The sequence below is a fragment of the Vombatus ursinus genome, unplaced genomic scaffold (assembly GCF_900497805.2).
Source record: "Vombatus ursinus unplaced genomic scaffold, bare-nosed wombat genome assembly UNPS02014735.1, whole genome shotgun sequence".
In the NCBI taxonomy this organism is placed as follows: Eukaryota; Metazoa; Chordata; class Mammalia; order Diprotodontia; family Vombatidae; genus Vombatus; species Vombatus ursinus.
Window position 1 is genome coordinate 847,912 of NW_020954513.1, and position 19,851 is coordinate 867,762.

Here is a 19,851-nt window from a genome sequence, read left to right on the forward strand (position 1 = left end):
GAATCATGTAGTCCTTGCTACAAGATATGACCCCTCAAGACCTCCTCAGAATTCGGAATAATTTTCTCTTTGGAAATGAATGGTGTAAAACAGCAGTCTATTGTGGAACAGCCTCCATGCTAAGGCCTTTCTGCCCTATCAAGTACAGGAGCATTAGGCTTGAGGCTGCCCTCTCTCCATCACCCCTTTGGGAAGTCCTAGCTAAGCATTGCCTAGAGATGCAGTATGAGGAAGGGTGGAGGGGAGGGGCTTCCCACATTCTGTGGAAGAAAAATTCTAAGTAGCTAGATTAGCAAGACAAAGCAAGGTGGGTCTCCCCCATCTAGATAAGGTACATTATCCACAAAGCAAAAGGCCACTCTTTAGGAGGTAGAATTAAAAAGAAGCAGCTTAAGAGCAGGAAAAAGAAAGAGAAAGGCTTAAAAACTCCAGAAGCATTTTCAGCAGGGATAAAAATGGCAGGAAGTCATTTGAGTGCTTAAGTTAGGATCTATTGAGACCACAGGGGGAAAACCATTAGGCCTCTGCTCCCTAATGCTTCTTACATAGAAAAACCTGTTAGGAAAGACTATAAATACCTAGTCATTGAAAGGGGCGATTTTCTAAATGGAGGCTGTGGGAAGAGAAATGAGCACATATTGGCTAGAGAAGTCCAGCACCCCTCTTTTCTATTCATTGCCAAACAGCAGAGGAAACAAAGCTGCCACCCACCATCACAATGAAACATATCCCAAATCAAAGCAGAATCAATTGTCCTTCAGCCAACCAGCCTCTCAGTGTCAAATTGATTGGTAAGGTGCTTTGATTGGGAGTCACTCTCTCTGGGACCACACTCCCTTGTCCTAGGCACTCCAGGAGGTGGTGAGGATCAGAAAGTGGTGTGGGGTCACCTCAGGGATGGGCCAGGTAGAAAGACTGTGAACACCCACGGCTGGCCCAAACCACCTGTGAGTGATACTCTCTTCATCTCCTGCTTTCATACACATTCACATTGCACAGTGATGTTGAGGAAAACATTTCAATCTTTCATCTCAGCCCTTGAAAAGACCATTGCTTACCAATGCTCCCATTCACTAGACCCCATGTTCCCCATCGTTTTACTCACTCTGTAATCGTAGGTCGAGTCAGGGTTTTCATCGCATGCAATCACCTCTGGTGCCATCCAATATGGCGTCCCAATGAAGGTGTTTCTTCTGCCAGCGGTCCGGTCCAGCTGGGCACTCACTCCAAAATCCACTGAAAAATTCCACACATGTCCAAAGAGTAAGTCAGTGACAAAATGCTTGATGAGTTATTGCCTTCACTTGGAAAGCAGATACGCAAGCCACAATGGAGAACAGATTGAAGCTCCAACATGGGAAAGTTGAACATGGGGCCTGCTCCAGGAACACTGGGAAAGAGGCTTCTGCTGATGTTGACATTGGAAGGAGCCCCAGCAGTACTGTAATAAATCTATGGTTGGCTTGGCTGAATGCTTACCATGAATATTAAAACTAAGCCCCATCAGTACACCCTGAATAGTGTTTGGATTTGCCACTTTCCTGGAAGAAGGACAGGGATTGAAAAGAGCATCTGAAAAAACACAAAACAGGCTGGACTGGGAAGCTTCACCAATAATTTGAGAAAGTCCCATCGTGATGGGGAAGAAAAATGAGTTTCATGGTCAAGTTTAAAGGAAAGTCTTCCACAGCTAGGTTGAAGCAGATGTAAATATTTACTGTGATGTCCACATCTTAGTTTTGGCTCTAAAAAGTTAATCGTGGGATGCTTTGGAAAGAGTGGCATTAGCAACTGTGGGATACATTCATCTGTGGGATACATTAGAAGGAGCTTGGCATGGTAGTCTCGGACACAGAGAAAATGTCTGGGCTTCTCAGCTTGGAAAAAAGGCAGCCTTTTTCTGAAGGAGGGGGGAAGGGGGAAAACTTTTGAGGACTTTTTGGGTTTTCGGCGTATGCAAGTTGATGAAAAAATGTTCCCATCTGCACTAAGAAGAGAGGGAAGGGACCCAAGAGGAAGCAGGAGGGATTGAGGTTTGTGCTTAGGGAGCTCTTGCCAAGCACAAGGATTATGGGATGTTGGAACATTACCACTGGACGTTGTAGAATGTCCTTTTCCAGAAGGTTTCAGAAATAGGTTAGATCAGGGCTTACTTAGCAAGCTCCTGAGCAGGATCACAGATTTCGAGCTAGAGGGGAAACTTCAAGGTCATTTAGTCTAATCCCCTCATTTTCCAGGTAACCAATCTGAGGCCCTGACCCTAGCAATCTAGGCAGCCATGTCCCTGTGTCAGAGTCGCCTTCTCTCGATTCCTAGTGACCTGACTTTGTCTGAGAGGGAAGCACGGGATTGATCGCCCTCCCCATCCCTGTAACCTCACTCACTTCTCTGCCCTCCCTGAGTATATGATTTCCTAGGGCAGCCTTCAGTTCACTCCTCTGTAACCTAATTACCACTACTGCTATAAAGGAACAATACTGCTAGAAATTACGGAAAACCATATGAAAAAAATCTCAGACAAGAGCCATGTTCTGTCAGCGATCTTGCTTTGCCAGAAACAACAGAGCTGAGGAAGGAGGTGATGCTGTTATCATCAATTTTTTGCTGAGCTTTAGGGATCATCTGGAAAATCTTTAATTCCTACCGTAGAGTAGTCATCTTTATGGAGTGAACAGTTAATGCCCATCTTCATGAAGTTGCTCCTGAAGTGGGAGGGGACCCAAAAAGTGAGGCTAATCTCAGGGGCTAACTGGCAACACCTGGTTACTAGGTCAGCTTCCAGAACAACCAGCTGATTCCACCCCCACAACACCTGCCCATGGCACTGTCCACCTGCCCATGGCACTGTCCACCTGCCCAAACAATTAGCCAGGTCTCTAAGAAGCAGCAGCCAGTTTCACCTGATGACCTGATGAATTCACCATCAACTTGCCCCTGCTGCTTTTCTATTCTGGGCTAACACTGAGTTGTAGCTCCCAACTTGACTCTTATTCTGAATTTGGACCTCAGCTTTGTATTGAATGTTTAACTTCCCATTTCCTGGCCCTGCCCTAGACTTTGCTCATAGGAACACAGAATCCTAGCATAGGAATGGATCTCCAAAGTCATCTAGTCCAATTCCATGCAGGAAACCTTAACATTTTCAAGTTGGTTCAGGAACCTTAGAGATCACCTAATTCAATCTATTCATTTTGCCCATTTATTCAGTTATGGAAACTGAAGCCCAGGGAGGTGATGTAACACAGGGTTGCACAGATATCAACAGGCCATGCTGAGATTCGAACCTGGGTCTGCTAAGTCACTACTCTATTACTTCATGCTTGTTAGGTGGTTATGCAGGCTCTACTTGAACACTACCAATAACAGGGAGCTCACTACCTCATTCCAGCAGAAAGGAATGGGTTGTCTTGTGAGGCACTGACCTGCAATCTTTCTCTTTGTATCCTCCAACCACTGGTCCCTCGTTGTGCCCTTTGGGGCCAAACAGAATAAAGCTAATCCTTTTGTTACTCGAGCAGCCCTTCAAATCTTTCCTTGGTGATAGCTACCATGTATCCCCTTAAGTCTTTTCCAGGCTAAAAATCCCCAGTCCCTGTAACACTTTCTCATATTTTTGAGGAATGAGGTACTTTTACATCAGTAATTTTTTTCTTTTGTTAATTTTTTTTTAAAAGAAAATACATTAAATTGATGAGAGGCAACATAGTGGAGAGAGAGAGCCGACCTTAGAACCAGAAAGACTTAGAATCAAATCCTGCCTCTGACCCACATTGTCTGAGTGATTTTGGGTAAGTCCTTTAAACTCACCCCCAGGGCCCTAGGCAAGTTGTAGATAAGATAGAGGGAGTTTCCTTACCTGGGAATTCCCTACACTGATCAAATCACAGGTCCAGTCTATCCCTAGCCAAAAGTTATTGATGACTTTTGTCTTTACATCACAAACATCCAGTGTTGTGCTGGTAAATATTTAACCACCAGCTCTCTAGAAAACACACACAAACACTTTAATCTGCATTACTAACATTGTTTAGACTTAAGAGAAAATCACCAACAAATAAACCAAGTCTTGATTTGTAGCTTTTGCAGATTTTCAAAATGTAAATGCTCATCCCGAAAATTTAACAATTAGCTTTTGTTTTTTTAGTAGCTAATATCAGACAGATACTATAGGGGCACATCCCTGCAAACATTGCCTCCACCCCAACCACCTTCTCTTTGTCTTATAGCCCTGCCTATTCTAACTGCTGTCTTCTGAGAAATTAAGATAACCACCATTTTAAGAATTGAGTGTAAAATGAGAGTCATACTCTGAAGGGGCCACATCAGGGAGCTCTCTCACAGAATAATGGCCACGGGTTTGTTTGTTTGTTTCCTAACCAATTCACCTAGCATGTCAGAAGCCCTTTTAGATACTCCCAGCTTCTTGGCTGTATTACTGTTGTTTGAGGTTGCCACAAATCTGACCTCTGGATAAGTGGGGTCCTACTGTATGTTCAAAATTCAGGGCCATGCCCTTTGGGTTGGTATGTAATTCTTACTGTTTGTTTGGGACTTGATGGAATCTGGGTGACCTTCACAAATTTCCACACTGAATTTCTGAAGACTGTGGCTTTCAGGAATAGAGAAGATAACACATTTTCCTGGAATTACTTTTCAACCTGATACACATTTGTAGTCATTTATTTCAAGGACAAACATGCTTACAACCTTCTGCTCCCTCAATAAGAACTCCATGGAGCATGCGCTCACAGAGAGCATAAAATGCAGCTCTGGTGCTATTTGGACACTTTTTCAGCTGCAGACAAACCCCCAAAAGACTGTGTAGGATGGAAAGCCATTAGGGAGAGGCCGGGTAGTGATAGGATCTGAAATCAGCGGCTGTTCTAATGTTTGCAGGTGATTAGCTGGCATTAAATAAAGCTGCCTTAAACAACAAGGCTCCCTTAAGTCCTCCCACTCCCACCCCAGGCCTTCTGAATATGTAGTGAGAAAAGCGAGGAGAAGTCCTGACTCTAACACTTGCTAGCTCTGTGTCCTCAGTCAGATCGCTGCCCCTCTCTGAACCACATTTTCTGTTTGTTACTCTCCTTGGGGTGACAGCAATACTTTTGCAACTTGCTCATCCCACAGAGAGGCCCATGAGGGTCAAAAGAGGCAAGAGTGGTAAAAGCCCCAGACAAATGTGAGTTACTGGTGTTACTTTAAATCTCATAATATCTTCTGCCCAAACATGACAACAAGGTCATGTGGCTAGCAGGTACCGCAACATCTAGTTCAAAAGTGAAAAACACCACCAACCAAATGGTTGTGTTGTTGGGCACATGGTGTGGTCCAGGGGAAAGAGCACTGTGTCTGAGGCCTCAGGACCTGGGTCCAAATCCTTCTATCTATGTTGCTTATTATCTCCATGGCTGGGCAAATCATAACTTTCCTGTGCCTCAGTTTCCTCCTCTTTAAAATGAAACTAGAGGGCCTCTGAGGTCCTTTTCAGCTTTCTGAGGGCAAGCACCATTTCCTTTTTGTTTGCCACCCAGAGGCACTTAATATCTACTTGTTGATTGGTCCACTGTCTACATGATATCAAACAATTTGTTGGGTTAGTCTTAGTAGGAAGAAAAGCAACCCACAATTACCTATTACTTTATGGCGACAAAGAACTCTCACATGGCTCCTCTTAATTTGATTCTCTCCACAGCCCTGGGAGTATAATGCAAACATCCTTAAACAGGTAAGGAAATTAAGGCTCAGAGAGGAGAAATGACTTGGCAAGGAATAAGTGAATTTAGAGCCGAAAATCTAGCCAAAGCCTGAAGGGACCTTAACTGATTATTTAGCCAAATCTCTCCATTTTAGAGACGAAGTAACTGAGGACCAGATGGGTGAAGGAGACTTGTCTAAGATGATGTAGTAAGCCAGTATTAGAGTTGGTATTTCAACCCAGGTCATCAGACTCCAAGTACAGAACTTTTTCCATTCTACTACATGGCCCATGTTATAGACGAGTAAGCTCTAGATGAGAGCTCTCTCTCTTGCTAACTCTTTGACAGTCTGAAGACAGTGATGGTAACACAAATACATAAACCAGGTGTTTTATAGCTCTCTTCTATATTCAGTTCTATGTATGAGCTTAATGTCTGCCTCTACCAACTGCTTCAAGAAGACTTACCCAGTTTTACTTCAGCATTTTCGGTCAGTAGGACATTTTGTCCTTTGATGTCCCGGTGAATGACATGATGCATATGAAGATGGGAAAGGCCCTGCAGGAAAAATCACATCATTGGCACCATACCCTCTTGTAGGAATATTGGGCCCTAGATGGGCTCTTGCACAGCAGGGGCTCAGTCAATGATTGCCGACCATCCTGATACAAGTCTGGAGCTTTTTGGTAAGAAAAGCTACTCAGGCTTAGATTTTTCAGACTGAATTCTTTAGATGACAAGTTCTCAGAAATACTTCTGTGGACTTTTGAGAAAGGAAACCAAGGAAGACACCCAGGAAAGGCAAAGAACATCCCATAGAAGTTTTTGCCTCAGTGGACTATGGAGCCTCTGTCCTCTCTAAAAGGGAAAAAGTCGGCTGGCTTAATTGGCTATCCAGACATCCCCTGGATTTTACCTCATTCAGGCCCAGTTACTAATATTTCTTGGTCAGTTTTTGAAGGCTGAAAAATTAGGGAAATATGGAAATTCATTTGAGAATGGCTTGAATTTGAATTGGCTTACTGGACTGACTCCCTTCTCCCTACCACTGAAGCCACCCCACCCCAGCTACTTGGGGCACTGTGAGAGATGATGATGGCATCTCTCCTGATTGCAGGCAGTGCAAGTGTGGCCAGGCCTAACTCCTGTTCTTGGTTCTTAGGTGCTCCCATTTGCCTAGGTCACAACTTGGGCCAGTCGGGGCTTTGGGTTTCGCCCAGTCCCTGGCAGGTACTGCGCTGAAAGCAGAATGGAGTACAGCTGCTTTGTACATCTGTTTTTTCAGATGGAGAAAGAAGGGAGTGGGCTCACACTGTCTGTCTGTCTGCAAAAGGTAATGGGACAGTTGCAAACTTTTCTGAAAAACACCAGGCTGAAGAGTCCACCCTATTCCATGTCCAGGATTGGGTGTTTAAGTTCACATTCAATCATGATTTTAGAGAGTGAGATCGTATCTCTTCTTGCTTTTCTCTTTCTAAAGGGGAGAAGTCTCATGTTTTTAGGCTGTCCTCATACACTCATCACCCTCCTTCCTCCCTTCCTTCCAGTTCCAATCCACAATCTTTTATGGTTTGCAGTTGCCCTTCTACCCCACCCCACAGAGTGCCCTTTACATATTTGCATTTTTTAAAACCTCTATCCAGGCTCCTTCAATAACCACAAGGAATAATAACTGCACAAGGACTCACCCGGAGGACCTCACGGCAGATGTAAGAAATCCAGTCTTCTTTAAAGGAGTTACCTTTGGTTTTCTTCACTAAATCTGTCACTGAGCCTGCTCCACAATACTCCATCACCAGCTATAAGAAGGGAAGAACAAGGTAATATTAGAGGCCAGAAGTGCTTCCCTCAACATCCCTGGAAGACATTTCATTCAGGTGATCTGTAGTCTGCTGAACACATGGAGAAACAAAGTCAAAGACGTTCACCTTCCCTTAGGACCTCCTGCACAGGCTTGAGGATCCATAAGGAAAGATGCTCCCAGTTCCCAAAGCCAGAAAAGCTCAAACTGTTTAAATAAATCCTGCCCCAGACACTTATTAGCTGTGTGACCTTGGGTAAGACACTTGGGTGGCACAGTGGATAGAGTGCCTGGTCTAGAAATAGGGAGGACCTGAGATCAAATTTGGCCTTAGACATTTAACTAGCTGTGTGACCCTAAATAAGTCACTTACCCTCTGTTAGCCTCAGTTTCCTCATCTGTAAAATGGGGTAATAATATCACCTACCTCCCAGGGTTGTGAGGATCAAATGAGATAATAATTATAAAGTGCTTGGCACAGTGCATGGCACACAGTAAACCCCATATAAATGTTATTATTATTATTAACTGGAGGGTTCTTATTTGCCCACCCCCCTACTCCCCAGCAGAATTAGGGGAAAAGAATGGAGAAAGAGATTACATTGATTTGATGTAAGAAAAAATGCCATAAAACAACTGGAGCTATCCCAAACTGGGACAGGATGGCCTAAGATATAAAAATGATAGTATCTGACTTTTATTTAGTGCCTAGAAATTTGCAAGCCTGGCCTTACTACACTGTTTCCTCAAGCAAAACAAGACTAATCCCTCTACCACCAGACCCACCCATCTAGTATGGGGAGTGAGTAATCTTATCTCCCTTAATCAAATGCGATAATGTGTGTAAAGCAGTTTGTCAATCCTAAAAGCCCTATTTAAATGAGAGCTAATTATAGTCATTAAGTCTTCCCTTCTCCAGGCTATAAACATCCAGTACTCCTTCAACCCCACTTCATATAGCACTAACTTCACCATCTTCTCTGGATGCGCTTCAGTTGATCAATGTCCTAAGATTCGGTGCCCAGAACAGATCGGATCTGACTGGGGCAGGGTATAGTGAGACAGTCACTTCCCTAAACCTAGATGCTCTTTGCCTTACTTAATGCAGCCTAAGGTGGCAGACCTTAAATGTGCATTAGGGCAAATACCTGATACAATATATCCCATAACGTCTGTTATGTAATTTTGATATCCCACTAGGATGGCACAGAGAATAGAGAGTTGGGCCTGGAGTCAGGAAGATCTGAATTCAAATTCCACCTCAGACATTTACTAACTATGTGACCCTGGATATGTCACTTCACCTCTCTCTGCCTCAATTTCCTCATCTGAGAAGTGGAGATATTAACAGCACCTACCTATCTCCCAGGGTTGTTGTGAGGATCAAATGAGATAACATTTGTAAAGCAATTACTTAGCACACTGCCTGGCACACAGTAGGCAATTACCAAATGTTTGGTGTTAGACAGATTTAGGATATAAAATAGCAAACGGGATCTTTTCTTTTAGTGAATAAATTGCAATTGCTTGCTAGGAACTTATCCAGAGAAAGGTGCAAATTCTTTGAAGCAAAGGCTCTATTGTCCTCTCTCAAAGAGGTTGGCTTATTTAGGAGATAAAGAAAACTCAGTAGCATACATTTAGTGTTTTCTGCTTACTATGTAATTTCACTTATAAATTATATTCCTAAAGTAATTGTGATAATGCTCAACTCAGTCTAAGTTAACTAAGTTTGTTTATTTACTTAGTACTCCAGTTCACATGTAACGATAGATTTCCCCAGGTTCCAGAGAAAGGAGAGCCTTCTGTTCCTATCCTTGCCATCCTATTCTTTTTTTTTTTTTTAGGCGATTGGGGTTAAGTGACTTGCCCAGGGTCACATAGGTAGTTAAGTGTCAAGTATTTGGTCTGAGGCCAGATTTGAACTCAGGTCCTCGTGACTTCAGGGCCAGTGCTCTATCCACTATGCCACCTAGCTGCCCCTTTGACATCCTATTCAGCCATTCCTGCCCTAGGAACTAGAAAATGAAAACATTATTAATATCCATTAAAGATAGGAAATTTGGGGGGGAAAAAAGGGAAATCTCGTAAAACATCTTTGCAACATCTGGAGTGCTACCACCTCATCTTTGGTTCTGGAACCTTCCCAAGATGTTTGGGCATAGACACCCAATTCCCCACTAGCTGAACTGGGACTGTAGAGCTCTGCATTGCCCAGATAGCTAGTAGAGAACTATCCTTGGTGTTGCCATCCAATGTGTAGTGCTACAACTTCATATACCCCAGACAATTTAGAAGTTGCCACTCTACCTGCCTCCTTCCTTATTAGCTGACTGGAGATCTTAGGCCTCTGTACTTCTCAGATAGTTGGTGGAGACCCAATTCCAAACATATTTCTAAATAACATCCCATCTCACCTCCTGTCCTCCAGGTAAGTCTATGAGTACAAAGAATATTCTTCAGTAAACTTAATTAGGACATGTAAGTTCTGTGGTATGAACTGTTTCTTTAACTGGTGGTTAGTTTATTAAGAAATTATTAACTTAGAGGGCAATTGCAGGACATAATATGGCTAGGGGAGTCTGACTAATTTCCCTTTTCAATTATTTTCTGTGGACCCCCAAAAATAACTCTATCCGCTACATAAAGAAGGAGTAGAGCACTATTTCAACATGACACGCTACTGCCTCATCAATTGTGTCAACTAATTTCTTTGTTGATTCATTGTGGTTTTCTAAGTAATCTATCATGTTATTTGCAAATAGGTAGTTTTGACTCCTCTTTGCTGATATTTATGCTTTTAATTTTTTTCTCTTCTTACTGATATCACTAGCATTTTGGAAATATGTCTAATAAGAACTATCTAGTATGGAGCTAGAGAAATCATCATCTGGAGAAGATGAACTAAAAGGATAAAAGGTTTTACTGAAGAACAAGAGGGAAGGGAGGAGGGAGGATAGTGGAGAGGTCATTATTTCGAACATTCTAGAAATACTAGTGATAGAAGTGAGGCAAGAAAAAGGAAATTAAAAGACACTGTCATTGGCAAGGTGAAGACAAAATACTTCTATTTTCAGATGATATGATGATTTATCTAGGAAACCCTAGAGAATCATCAAGGGAACTAACTGAAATTAATGATAGCAATTAATAACAAGTAAAGTAGCAGGATACAAAATTAACCCTCTTCCCTGATCATTGGCATTTCTTCATTAAAATAACTACAAAATGCATAAACTATCAGGGAGTCAATCTGCCAAGACATACTCAAGACATATAAGTACACTACACTCTTCAAAGAAATCAAGAATGACCTCAATAATTGGAGGGATAGTTATTGCTCAGGGTTGAGCCACCTCAATACAATAAAAATTATGATACTGCCTAAATGAGTTTGCAAATTTATTGCCACATCAATCAAACTACAAAGCTTTCTTGGTACCAAGCACCAAATAACCAAAGTATGTCCTGCCAAGGCATACTTTATAGAGCTAGACAAAATAATAACAGACTTCAAATTATATTATAAAGCAGTAGTCATAAAAGGTAATTAGTGCTGGCTAAAAAAATAAAAATGTACATAATTGAACAGGTTTTTAAGCTAATTAGTAGAACAGATAAGATAAGCAAACACTAGAAATAATCAAACTCATTAACTTAAGTGTTTGGTAAACCCAGTTGGGGGAATAACTCCATATTAGACAAGAACTAATGAGAATGTTGGAAAGCAGTCTGGAGGAAATTAGGTTGTGACCAACATCTTATTTCATATACTATTACTATGTGTTCACAATAGATATACAGTCTGAATTACAAAAGGCCACACTTAAAAAAATAGAAGGGAACAAAATCAGATACTTTCATAACTGCAGCTAGGAAGAAATGTCATAATCAAACAAGAGAGAGAAGAAGTGATAAAAGATAAAATAGACAATTTTTGAGTACATGAAATTGGAAAACTTTTGCACAAACAAAATCAACGCAACAAGAGTAAGAACGAAAACTGTGAACTGGAAAAATATTGCTTCAAATATTTTGAGAAGGGTCTGATATCTAAGCTACATAGGGAATAAATATGTAAAACCAAGGCTAGTCCTCAGTGCATATGCTCAAAGATATGAATAATTCCCAAAATAATAACTGCAATTACTAATGACCATATGAAAGACTTCTTCAAATCTTTAGCATTAAGAGTAATGCTAATCCAACCAGTTCTGAGGTTTTACTTTATATGTGGCAAATTAGCAAAAGTGACAAAGGATAGAAATAATGTTGAAGGAACCATAAGAAGATAACACAATGTTGGTAGAGCTGTCATTCCAATTATTTTGAAAAGCAATTTGGAATTATGTGGGAAAAAAAGTGACTAAAATGCATATATACCTTTTGACCCAGAGATCCTACTGCTAATCATATATCCCAAGGAGATTAATGATAGAAAGGCCCCCCCTATTAAAAAAAACCTTCATAACAGCACTTTTTGTAAAAATAGGATCAATAACTATAATAATAATATAAGTTGCAGACTTAGTATGAGTTTGCACTGATAGAGGAAGTTTCCTTATCAGGGGTTCCCTATGCTAATGAAATCTTAAGTTTAGTTAAAAAAAAGAACTAGAAATAAAGACATCCATTGATTGGGCAATAATTAAACAAGTTATGGTAAAAAAAAAGAATATAATATCCATGTACCATAAAAAACAATAAATATGGAAAATTCAGAAAAGCACAGAAAATTTTTACAAACTGCTGTAGAATATAGTAAGCAGAGACAGGGGAAAACTACACAATGGTTACAAAAATGTAAACTAAAAGAACAAAATACCAAAATTGAAAGGTGCAAAATTACAATGCTGAAACTTGGCCCCAAAGAGAAGTTGAGACAAGGCAACTCTCCCTTCACTGCAGAAATAAGAGGTTATGGATATAAGATATTGTAGATATAATCAGGCATCGATGATATGTTAGCTCTGATGAACTGCTTTTCTCCCCCTTTATTTTTTACCTTTATGGCAAGGAGGAAAAGGGATATATTCAGAAATAAATACATAAGACATAAATACATAAATACATAAATACATAAGATACATAAATACAAAAGACATCAATAAAAATAAGAAAAAATATTTTAAATGCTCATAGTTTACCAGGTGCTACTCAAAACATGCAAAAGGTATGGCTTTTATAAGGCATGGTATGCAATAGTTGCTTACTTTTAAAGTTTTTCATAGACATCTAGGTGGCACAATGGATAGAGCACTGGGCCTGGAGTCAAGAAGACCTGAGTTCAAATCCAGCCTCAATTACTAGCTGTATGACCCTGGGCAAGTCACTTAACCCTGTTTGCCTCAGTTTTCTCATCTGTAAAATGAGCTAGAGAAGGAAATGGCAAACCACTCCAATATCTTTGCTAAGAAAAGCCCAAATGAAGTCCCAAAGAGTTGGACATGACTGAAATGACTGAACAACAATAGAAGTCTAATGTGTTGGAATATCTATTAGAGTGAAATAAATTAATTGAATGTTAAAGGAGAAAGAAAAAAAGGAAATTATTTAAAAAAAAATCTAGAGTACATATCAGACTATGCTTGATTTTCTTCTCCTATCTTCCCCCCAAGGTTCTCATCATTTATATTCCAGCAGCCAATTCCTTCTTGTGGAGGAGAATCAGATCCAGAATAAAAGTTCTCCTTGTTGGGTCCTCTTCCTTGAAGGATGAATTATTATTAAGGTATGTCAAGATATTATTAGTTACTATGAATTGGGCAGAAAGGGAGCTCTCACAGATTTAGGACAAATTGAAGTCATTATTATCTCATGCCCTTGTGCCAGGTTTGTGATCTCTTCCTCAATTCTTCCATTTTAACCAGGTATATGACAGTAATAATGTTGGGTCTGCCAGCATTCCTCCTCATTATGCTTGCACCCTCTGTTTCCAGAAATCTAGATCTTGTTCTCAGATCTATGATTCTACGTGCAACTTTGTGCAAGTCATATAGCCTTTATGGGCCTCAGTTTCCTCCTTTGTAAAATGAGGTTAGACTATTTGGCCTTTAAGGTACTTTCCAGCTGTAGGTCTAAGATCTTATGACTCTGGAGAAGAGAAAAATTTTTCTGAGTCTCTTTACTTTCTCTTCTAGGAGAGAGACCAGCTCACACTTTGAGTATAGACAATAATCATTAAGCCAGAAAGACCTTACCACATACTTATGCAGTTCACTGCAAAATTCTCCCTATTGTGTATACTTTTTGGAAACAAAATCCATAAAGTATGAAGTCTCTTCCAACTCTAAGATTCTGAAATTCCGTAAGTACTGCTTACGGAATCGAAATCCCATTGGGTTGGTAGTTTAAGTCAAAGTCTCTAAGGTTTTTTTTTTCCTTCTGTTGTAGCCTCTATTCCTCTACCACCACTTCCTCTTTTGCCTTCTTCCCCACTATGGGTTTTACTAAGGTAACATACATTTATACAAGATAAATTTCCTCAAGAAATGGCAATAGACTGTGCTGATATTTGTTACTTTATCCATTTCCCATTTTTTTGCATCAGTAGTTCCTTTAATAGGTCAGGCTAGAGTTGGTTTTATTGCTTGCTTTTTTCTTCAAAAATGTTTTATTCATGATTTTTTCATGTAACTATCAGTTCTCAGGGACTTCCTACCTCCACCCCTACAGAACCCTCTCTTATAATAAGGAAGTACAGTTAAACAGAAAATATTAACACAATGGCCAAGCTTTGAAATATAATGCCTCACTCCATACTTGTAATCTACCACCACCTCTGCCAAGAAGTGAGTTCTCTATTAGTTCTCTGAAGTTGCAATGCATTAATAAGAAATATGAAGTCTTTCAGTGCTGTTTTCCAATAGATTACTGTGGTCATCATGTAAATTGTTCTACCGGATCTACTTACTTCACTCTGCATCAATTCATGTCTTCCCAAGTTTCTCTCAATTATTCATATTCTTAATTTCTTACAATGCAATAAAATTCCCTTACATTCACATACCAAAATTTATTCAGTTATTCCACTAGTTGATGAGCACCTTGTTTTTTTCCTGTTCTTTGCTACTACAAAAAAGTGAAGCCATACACATTTTATGTATGAAACAAAGACATTTCTGTTTGTCTTGGACCAACTCAATCTATTCTCAGTATATCTTTTAATTTTCTCTTATAGGATCATAGACCTAGAGGTGGAAAGGCTCTCAGAGACCATCTAGTCCAAACATCTCATTTTACAGATGAGGAAACTGAGGCACAGAGAAGTTAAATGACTTGACAAAATCACATAAATAGTAAATATCAGAGGTGGCATTTGACTCCTACTCCTCTGACTCTAGAACAAGCATTCTTTCCACTGTATCATCTCCATATTTCTTTGGTATTGCCTTTATTCATTGCTCTATCAAGTCCCTGGTCTAAATATACACAGATTCAGGAATGAGTCCCACTTCAGGAACCATTTATTATCCTGTTATAATCAGTTTTACTTTTGGGGATGTCGAGTGTGAGTCATATACTATATGTACCCCCTTAACTCTTTCTAAAAAAACAAAACATTTATGATACATAGACGTCAGGCTTCTCTGTAATCTATGTGTTATTTCTTCTCATGTTTCTTACTCCTGACCCATGTTTTTCAAAATATTTCTTCACTGTCCTTCCCTATGTCCAATATGTTGACTAGATTTAGACTGCTTTAAATTCTTTATATAACGTCTCCACCTCTTCATTTGCTATAACAGATTTCAACACATATTTTAAAATCCTTTTTTATGGAGGTCTTTTTGCAAATGCTTATCATCGGCATTGCAATACACAATGACCAATGTCCCATGAGGTGGTATTTCTTGCACCTTTAGATGATAGATAAAACTAACTCTGTCAATTTCATTATCTGCCTCTCCAAGGAGAACCTGTGATTCATTCTTTCACTGGGCCTGGAGCCAGGAAAGTCTGAGTTAAAATCCAGCCTCATACACTTCCTGGGCAAGTGACCCTGGGCAAGTCATATAAGCTCTACTTGCCTCAGTTTCCTCATGTGGAAAAAAGGGATAATAATAACACCTACCCCTCCCCTGGGTTATTGTGAGGATCAAATAAGACAATATTTTAAAAGCACTTAGCACTATGCCTGATACATAGTAGGTGCTTAATAAATGTTTGTTTCCTTCTGTCCTTCCTTCTGTGCTTGAAGCACATATAGTCTAATTGGGAAGATGAAAGTAAGATGCATGAAACCTTTAAAGAACAACTAAGATAGAAATTATGTAGTTGTAGCTCTGAGTGTACCAGGAATTCAGAGAAGGAGGAAGCTGTGTGAGCAAGAGGAGTGGGAAATAGTTTTTGAGACATGGTATTTGAGTAGCTGAGCCTTGAAGGATGAATAGAATCCAGATAAACTGAGAAAAAGAGGGGAAATCATTCAAGATGGGAAGGGTATAAGCAAATGTATAAAGACAATAATGAATATAGCACAAATGGACTACAGTAAGGATAAAAGTTCCACTGGAATTGAGGAAGTATGGTGGGGAGTAATGGGAGATAAACATCTACGGTGAAGGTGGAGCCAGATTAAGGGAGATAAGTGAAAACCAGGCTAAGGAATCTCAACTTCCACCTCAGAGCTGTGTCCTTAAGGTATTTGGTTTTTTTTGTTGTTTTTTGTTTTTTTTTTGTCTGACTCTATGAAGGGGACAAGGGGGCCTTCAACTGCTTGGTTATTTTTCCCAAGAGATTAGCAAATTCACGTTGGGGAAAAAAAATCAATTTCATTCCTGCAGGACAAGTCCTTCCAAATGGGACTGCTGCCAAGGTGGGTCCATTTTAGGCCTTAAAACTCTTGATAGTGTCTCATTCAGATTTTATTTTCTTAATAAACCCAATTTCTCAGGAAATCTATTTTTGCCACCACTGAATTGACTGCATGGCTGGCTAGTTTTTCATCCTCAGGCACTAAATTCCCTAACTAGTGCCCTGACCAATGTGAAGAGAATAGAGTTATATGTCAATCTTTATTTTAATAGCAGATGTTATTTCAGATAAAGAGAAAAGCATATATTTATGCTTAATTGCTCATGCCATTAAACTACTCTGTCAATAAAAAAAAAACCCTTAGACTTTTCAGAATGTAGCCAACTCTTGATTATTTATGCTAATGAAGGGGAACAGATACATGGATAAACCACAAACAATAGCTAATCCAAAACCCATTCCTATTTGGCTTTGGAATATTAAACGAATGCTTTCCAGCACATTTACTCCTAAGTGTAGTTTGCACATACTTCAATTTTCAATGAACCTATGATCACATGAATGTGGGTATTCCATCTATCAGTCTAGCTCACAACTCATCCAAATCTTTGCAAGCCTTTGGGATTGTTATACATGTCCTTCCAAAGATACTCTACAGGGGATCCAGCCAACATGCTGGAGCCTTTCCTCTAAATCTTTGCATATTTTGTGAGTAATGGTGGAGTCTGTGAGCCATCTATTTATTAGCCCCCTTTCTGATCTAATGATGATTCTAATTACTTTTCTGATCATATATTTACTCAGTGACCCTTTACATCTTACGTACAGTTCACCATTGGACATGTCACCATCAATCAACCAACAAGCTTTTTTTAAATGCTTAATACATGTTGGGCATGGTAGGCACTAGAGAGACAAAGAAAGGCAAAAATATACTCTGTAGCCTGCTTGTTCCCATCATATGTTTTTCCATTGCCCTTTGCAACCTGGAATGCAGCATTCCAAGATTTGAAGCCATACAGAAGCACTGGGAAAACATCTGTACTGAAAAGATGGATCTTTGTGATGGGAAGCTGCTTGGGATCAACTAAAAGCCCTGCACAATTTCCCAAATGCAATTGAGCCCTGCTCTCTTTTTTCTATTCAATTCTGGGCGCAACTCATTGTCTTTCTGCATACACTGTTCCAGATATAGGTATTAATGAACTAAATAAATGGACTACTGGCCAGCCAATTGCATGTCCTAGTGGGGACAACAGGCACCATTCACCCTTTTAGTTTCTTCTGTATGGTCCGTTGGGCTGATCTATTCAGAATAATCCTAGATCTCATCAGGAGGTCCTTTAACATTCTGGGGTTTGATGTAGTCAGCACAATACCACACACAAAGAGGAACATCTGGAAGACCTCACCAAGACTGATAAGGAATCTTCTTTCATTTGCACTCTGCACAAGCCATATTCCACGACAATGCTGACACCTTTGCCTCAATTGGCATTAATAATCACAGGGCCATTGCATCCATTTATCTCTGTGACTAAATTTATCAAGGAATCTTGCATGACCTTAGTACATGCATGAGAGGCTCCTTGTTGAAAGAGAGACTTTAAGTTGCCTTTTTTCTACTTAATCAAATGCTTTTTTTGGTAAAAACAACCAACAACAAATGCATCTTACATTTTTTTTTCACATTACAGTCAGCTGTGCAACTGCTAATAGAGAACCATCAAAGCCTGCCTGTTCTCTTCTCACATTTTCACAGAGAATACCCTTGCTAAGCATAAGGATTATTCTCATAAAGAGAAATAAATGAATAAAAAAGCATTAATTGCCATGTTCAAAGCAATGAGAAAGTAGCCATGTGAGTTGGAAGTCAGTGATGTTCTCTTGGTTGTTTCTGGGCATTTGTATTATCAGTCATTGTTTCCTTTCTTTTGGTGTCTTCTACTTCCAGAGGAAAAAATGCTTTCAAGATCATATGGCAACCACCATGGATTTCTCAACTTGTATTTGCTATAGTCCAGTCACTCTTCCCAATTCCATTTTCTCAACTGCCATTTCTACTCCTTCATGTGGCACAGTGACGTTATCAAGGTTCAAAGGTGGTGGTGGTGGTTCCCCTCTACTGATGATGAAAATGGATCACGGCAGAGATGATGATAAAGGTTTTTTCCCCCATTTTATGTCTATAAGTTGTGCTCCTATGAGCTTTTAGTCTTTTGTATTTCTCAGACCTGAGCCATGTTCTCCAACACTGTTTTTTTTTAACCATCTTGACCTGCCCTCAACTTTGCATAGAAGTCAGCAATTATTAAAGAACATACTGACCTGATTTGGAGGGTCTTGTGGAATTCTTCAGAGAATTTCTTTCCTTCTCCTTTGGCAACAGATAACATAAGCTTTAACTATTTTCAGCGCATGTCTTCTTACCTTTCAGCTCACATTGAAATCAACCACACAAACTCCTTTGTTCACATTAATACTAAAAGAAGCATTTTTGGCTCACGTGAACACTCCTGGAAGGTAGACATATTGTGTCCTCAATGTGCTGAGTGTCAGGTGAAGGCCAAGATTTAACATTCTATGAAGATAATCAACACGGTGGCTCCAAGCCTATGGATTCCCCAAACATGATGATGTAGGAACTAGAGAATAGGTGGCTCAATATGAATAGTGTGAGACATTCCTTCAAAAGACAGGGGAATAAACAGTGGGAAATTCAACCCTGGATCAGAATCTCAGGAAGCCTGGGGAGAGGAACTCCGCACCAAAATGGCTAACAAGGAGTTCACACCCAAGGTAAGGAAATAGTAAGAGTCTCTAACTGCCCTTGATGACTTCAAATCACCTGGGCCAGACGAATTATCTCCTCAGGTACTTAAAGAGGATATGATTACTGGACTACTATCGGTAATATTTTAAAGATCAGGAAGAAAGGGAAAGATCTCGTAATACTGGAGAAGGACAAATGTTTTGATTTTCCAAAAGGGGAAGATAATATAGCCTGCAAACTATAAATCAGTGATTCTGATTTCAGTCCCTAGGGAAAATCTTAGAATAGAAAATTAAAAAGATGATTAATGAACAACTAGAAAAGGAAGGGGTGAGTATGAAGAATCATCACGATTCTATCAAGGAGATGTCATCCCAGAGTAAATTTTCCTTGGGTTATTAAACTGGTAGATCAGAAGAATGCTATAGAGTTAGTTTATTCGGATTTGAGCAAAACATTGGATTAAATATCTCTTAATATTTTTGTGGAAAAAATGGAGAGGTGTGGATTGGAAAGCAATACAGTAAGTTGGATTCAGCATTGGTTGCATGTTTGGACTCAAAGAGTAGTTAATAATTTTGTGTCATCTTGGAAGGAGAGCTTCAGTGGAGGGCCCCAGGGACCTATGCTTGGCCTTGGGCTGTTTAACATTCTTATCAATGACTTGCAAAAAGGAATAGATGGAATGTATATCAGATTTGGAAATGACACAAAGCTGGGAGGGATAGCTAATGTACTAGGATCAGCTTCTTAAACTGTGGGTCATGACCCTATATGGGTCATGAAAAATTTGGCAACAGTAAAAGGTTTCTGAACACATA

The 19,851-nt window shown here is 39.8% G+C and overlaps 1 protein-coding gene across 1 annotated transcript in view; it reads right to left on the minus strand.

Moving 5' to 3' along the window:
• Positions 1-19,851, minus strand: part of LOC114042722 (mitogen-activated protein kinase kinase kinase kinase 4-like) — a 228,954-nt gene that overhangs the window by 97,397 nt on the left and 111,706 nt on the right. The window contains exons 5-7 of the mRNA XM_027861416.1: positions 7,388-7,498; positions 6,167-6,257; positions 1,106-1,236 (exon numbers count right to left, since the gene is read on the minus strand). Coding sequence (XP_027717217.1) covers positions 1,106-1,236; positions 6,167-6,257; positions 7,388-7,498 — 333 coding nt within the window. The remainder of the gene's footprint in view (positions 1-1,105; positions 1,237-6,166; positions 6,258-7,387; positions 7,499-19,851) is intronic.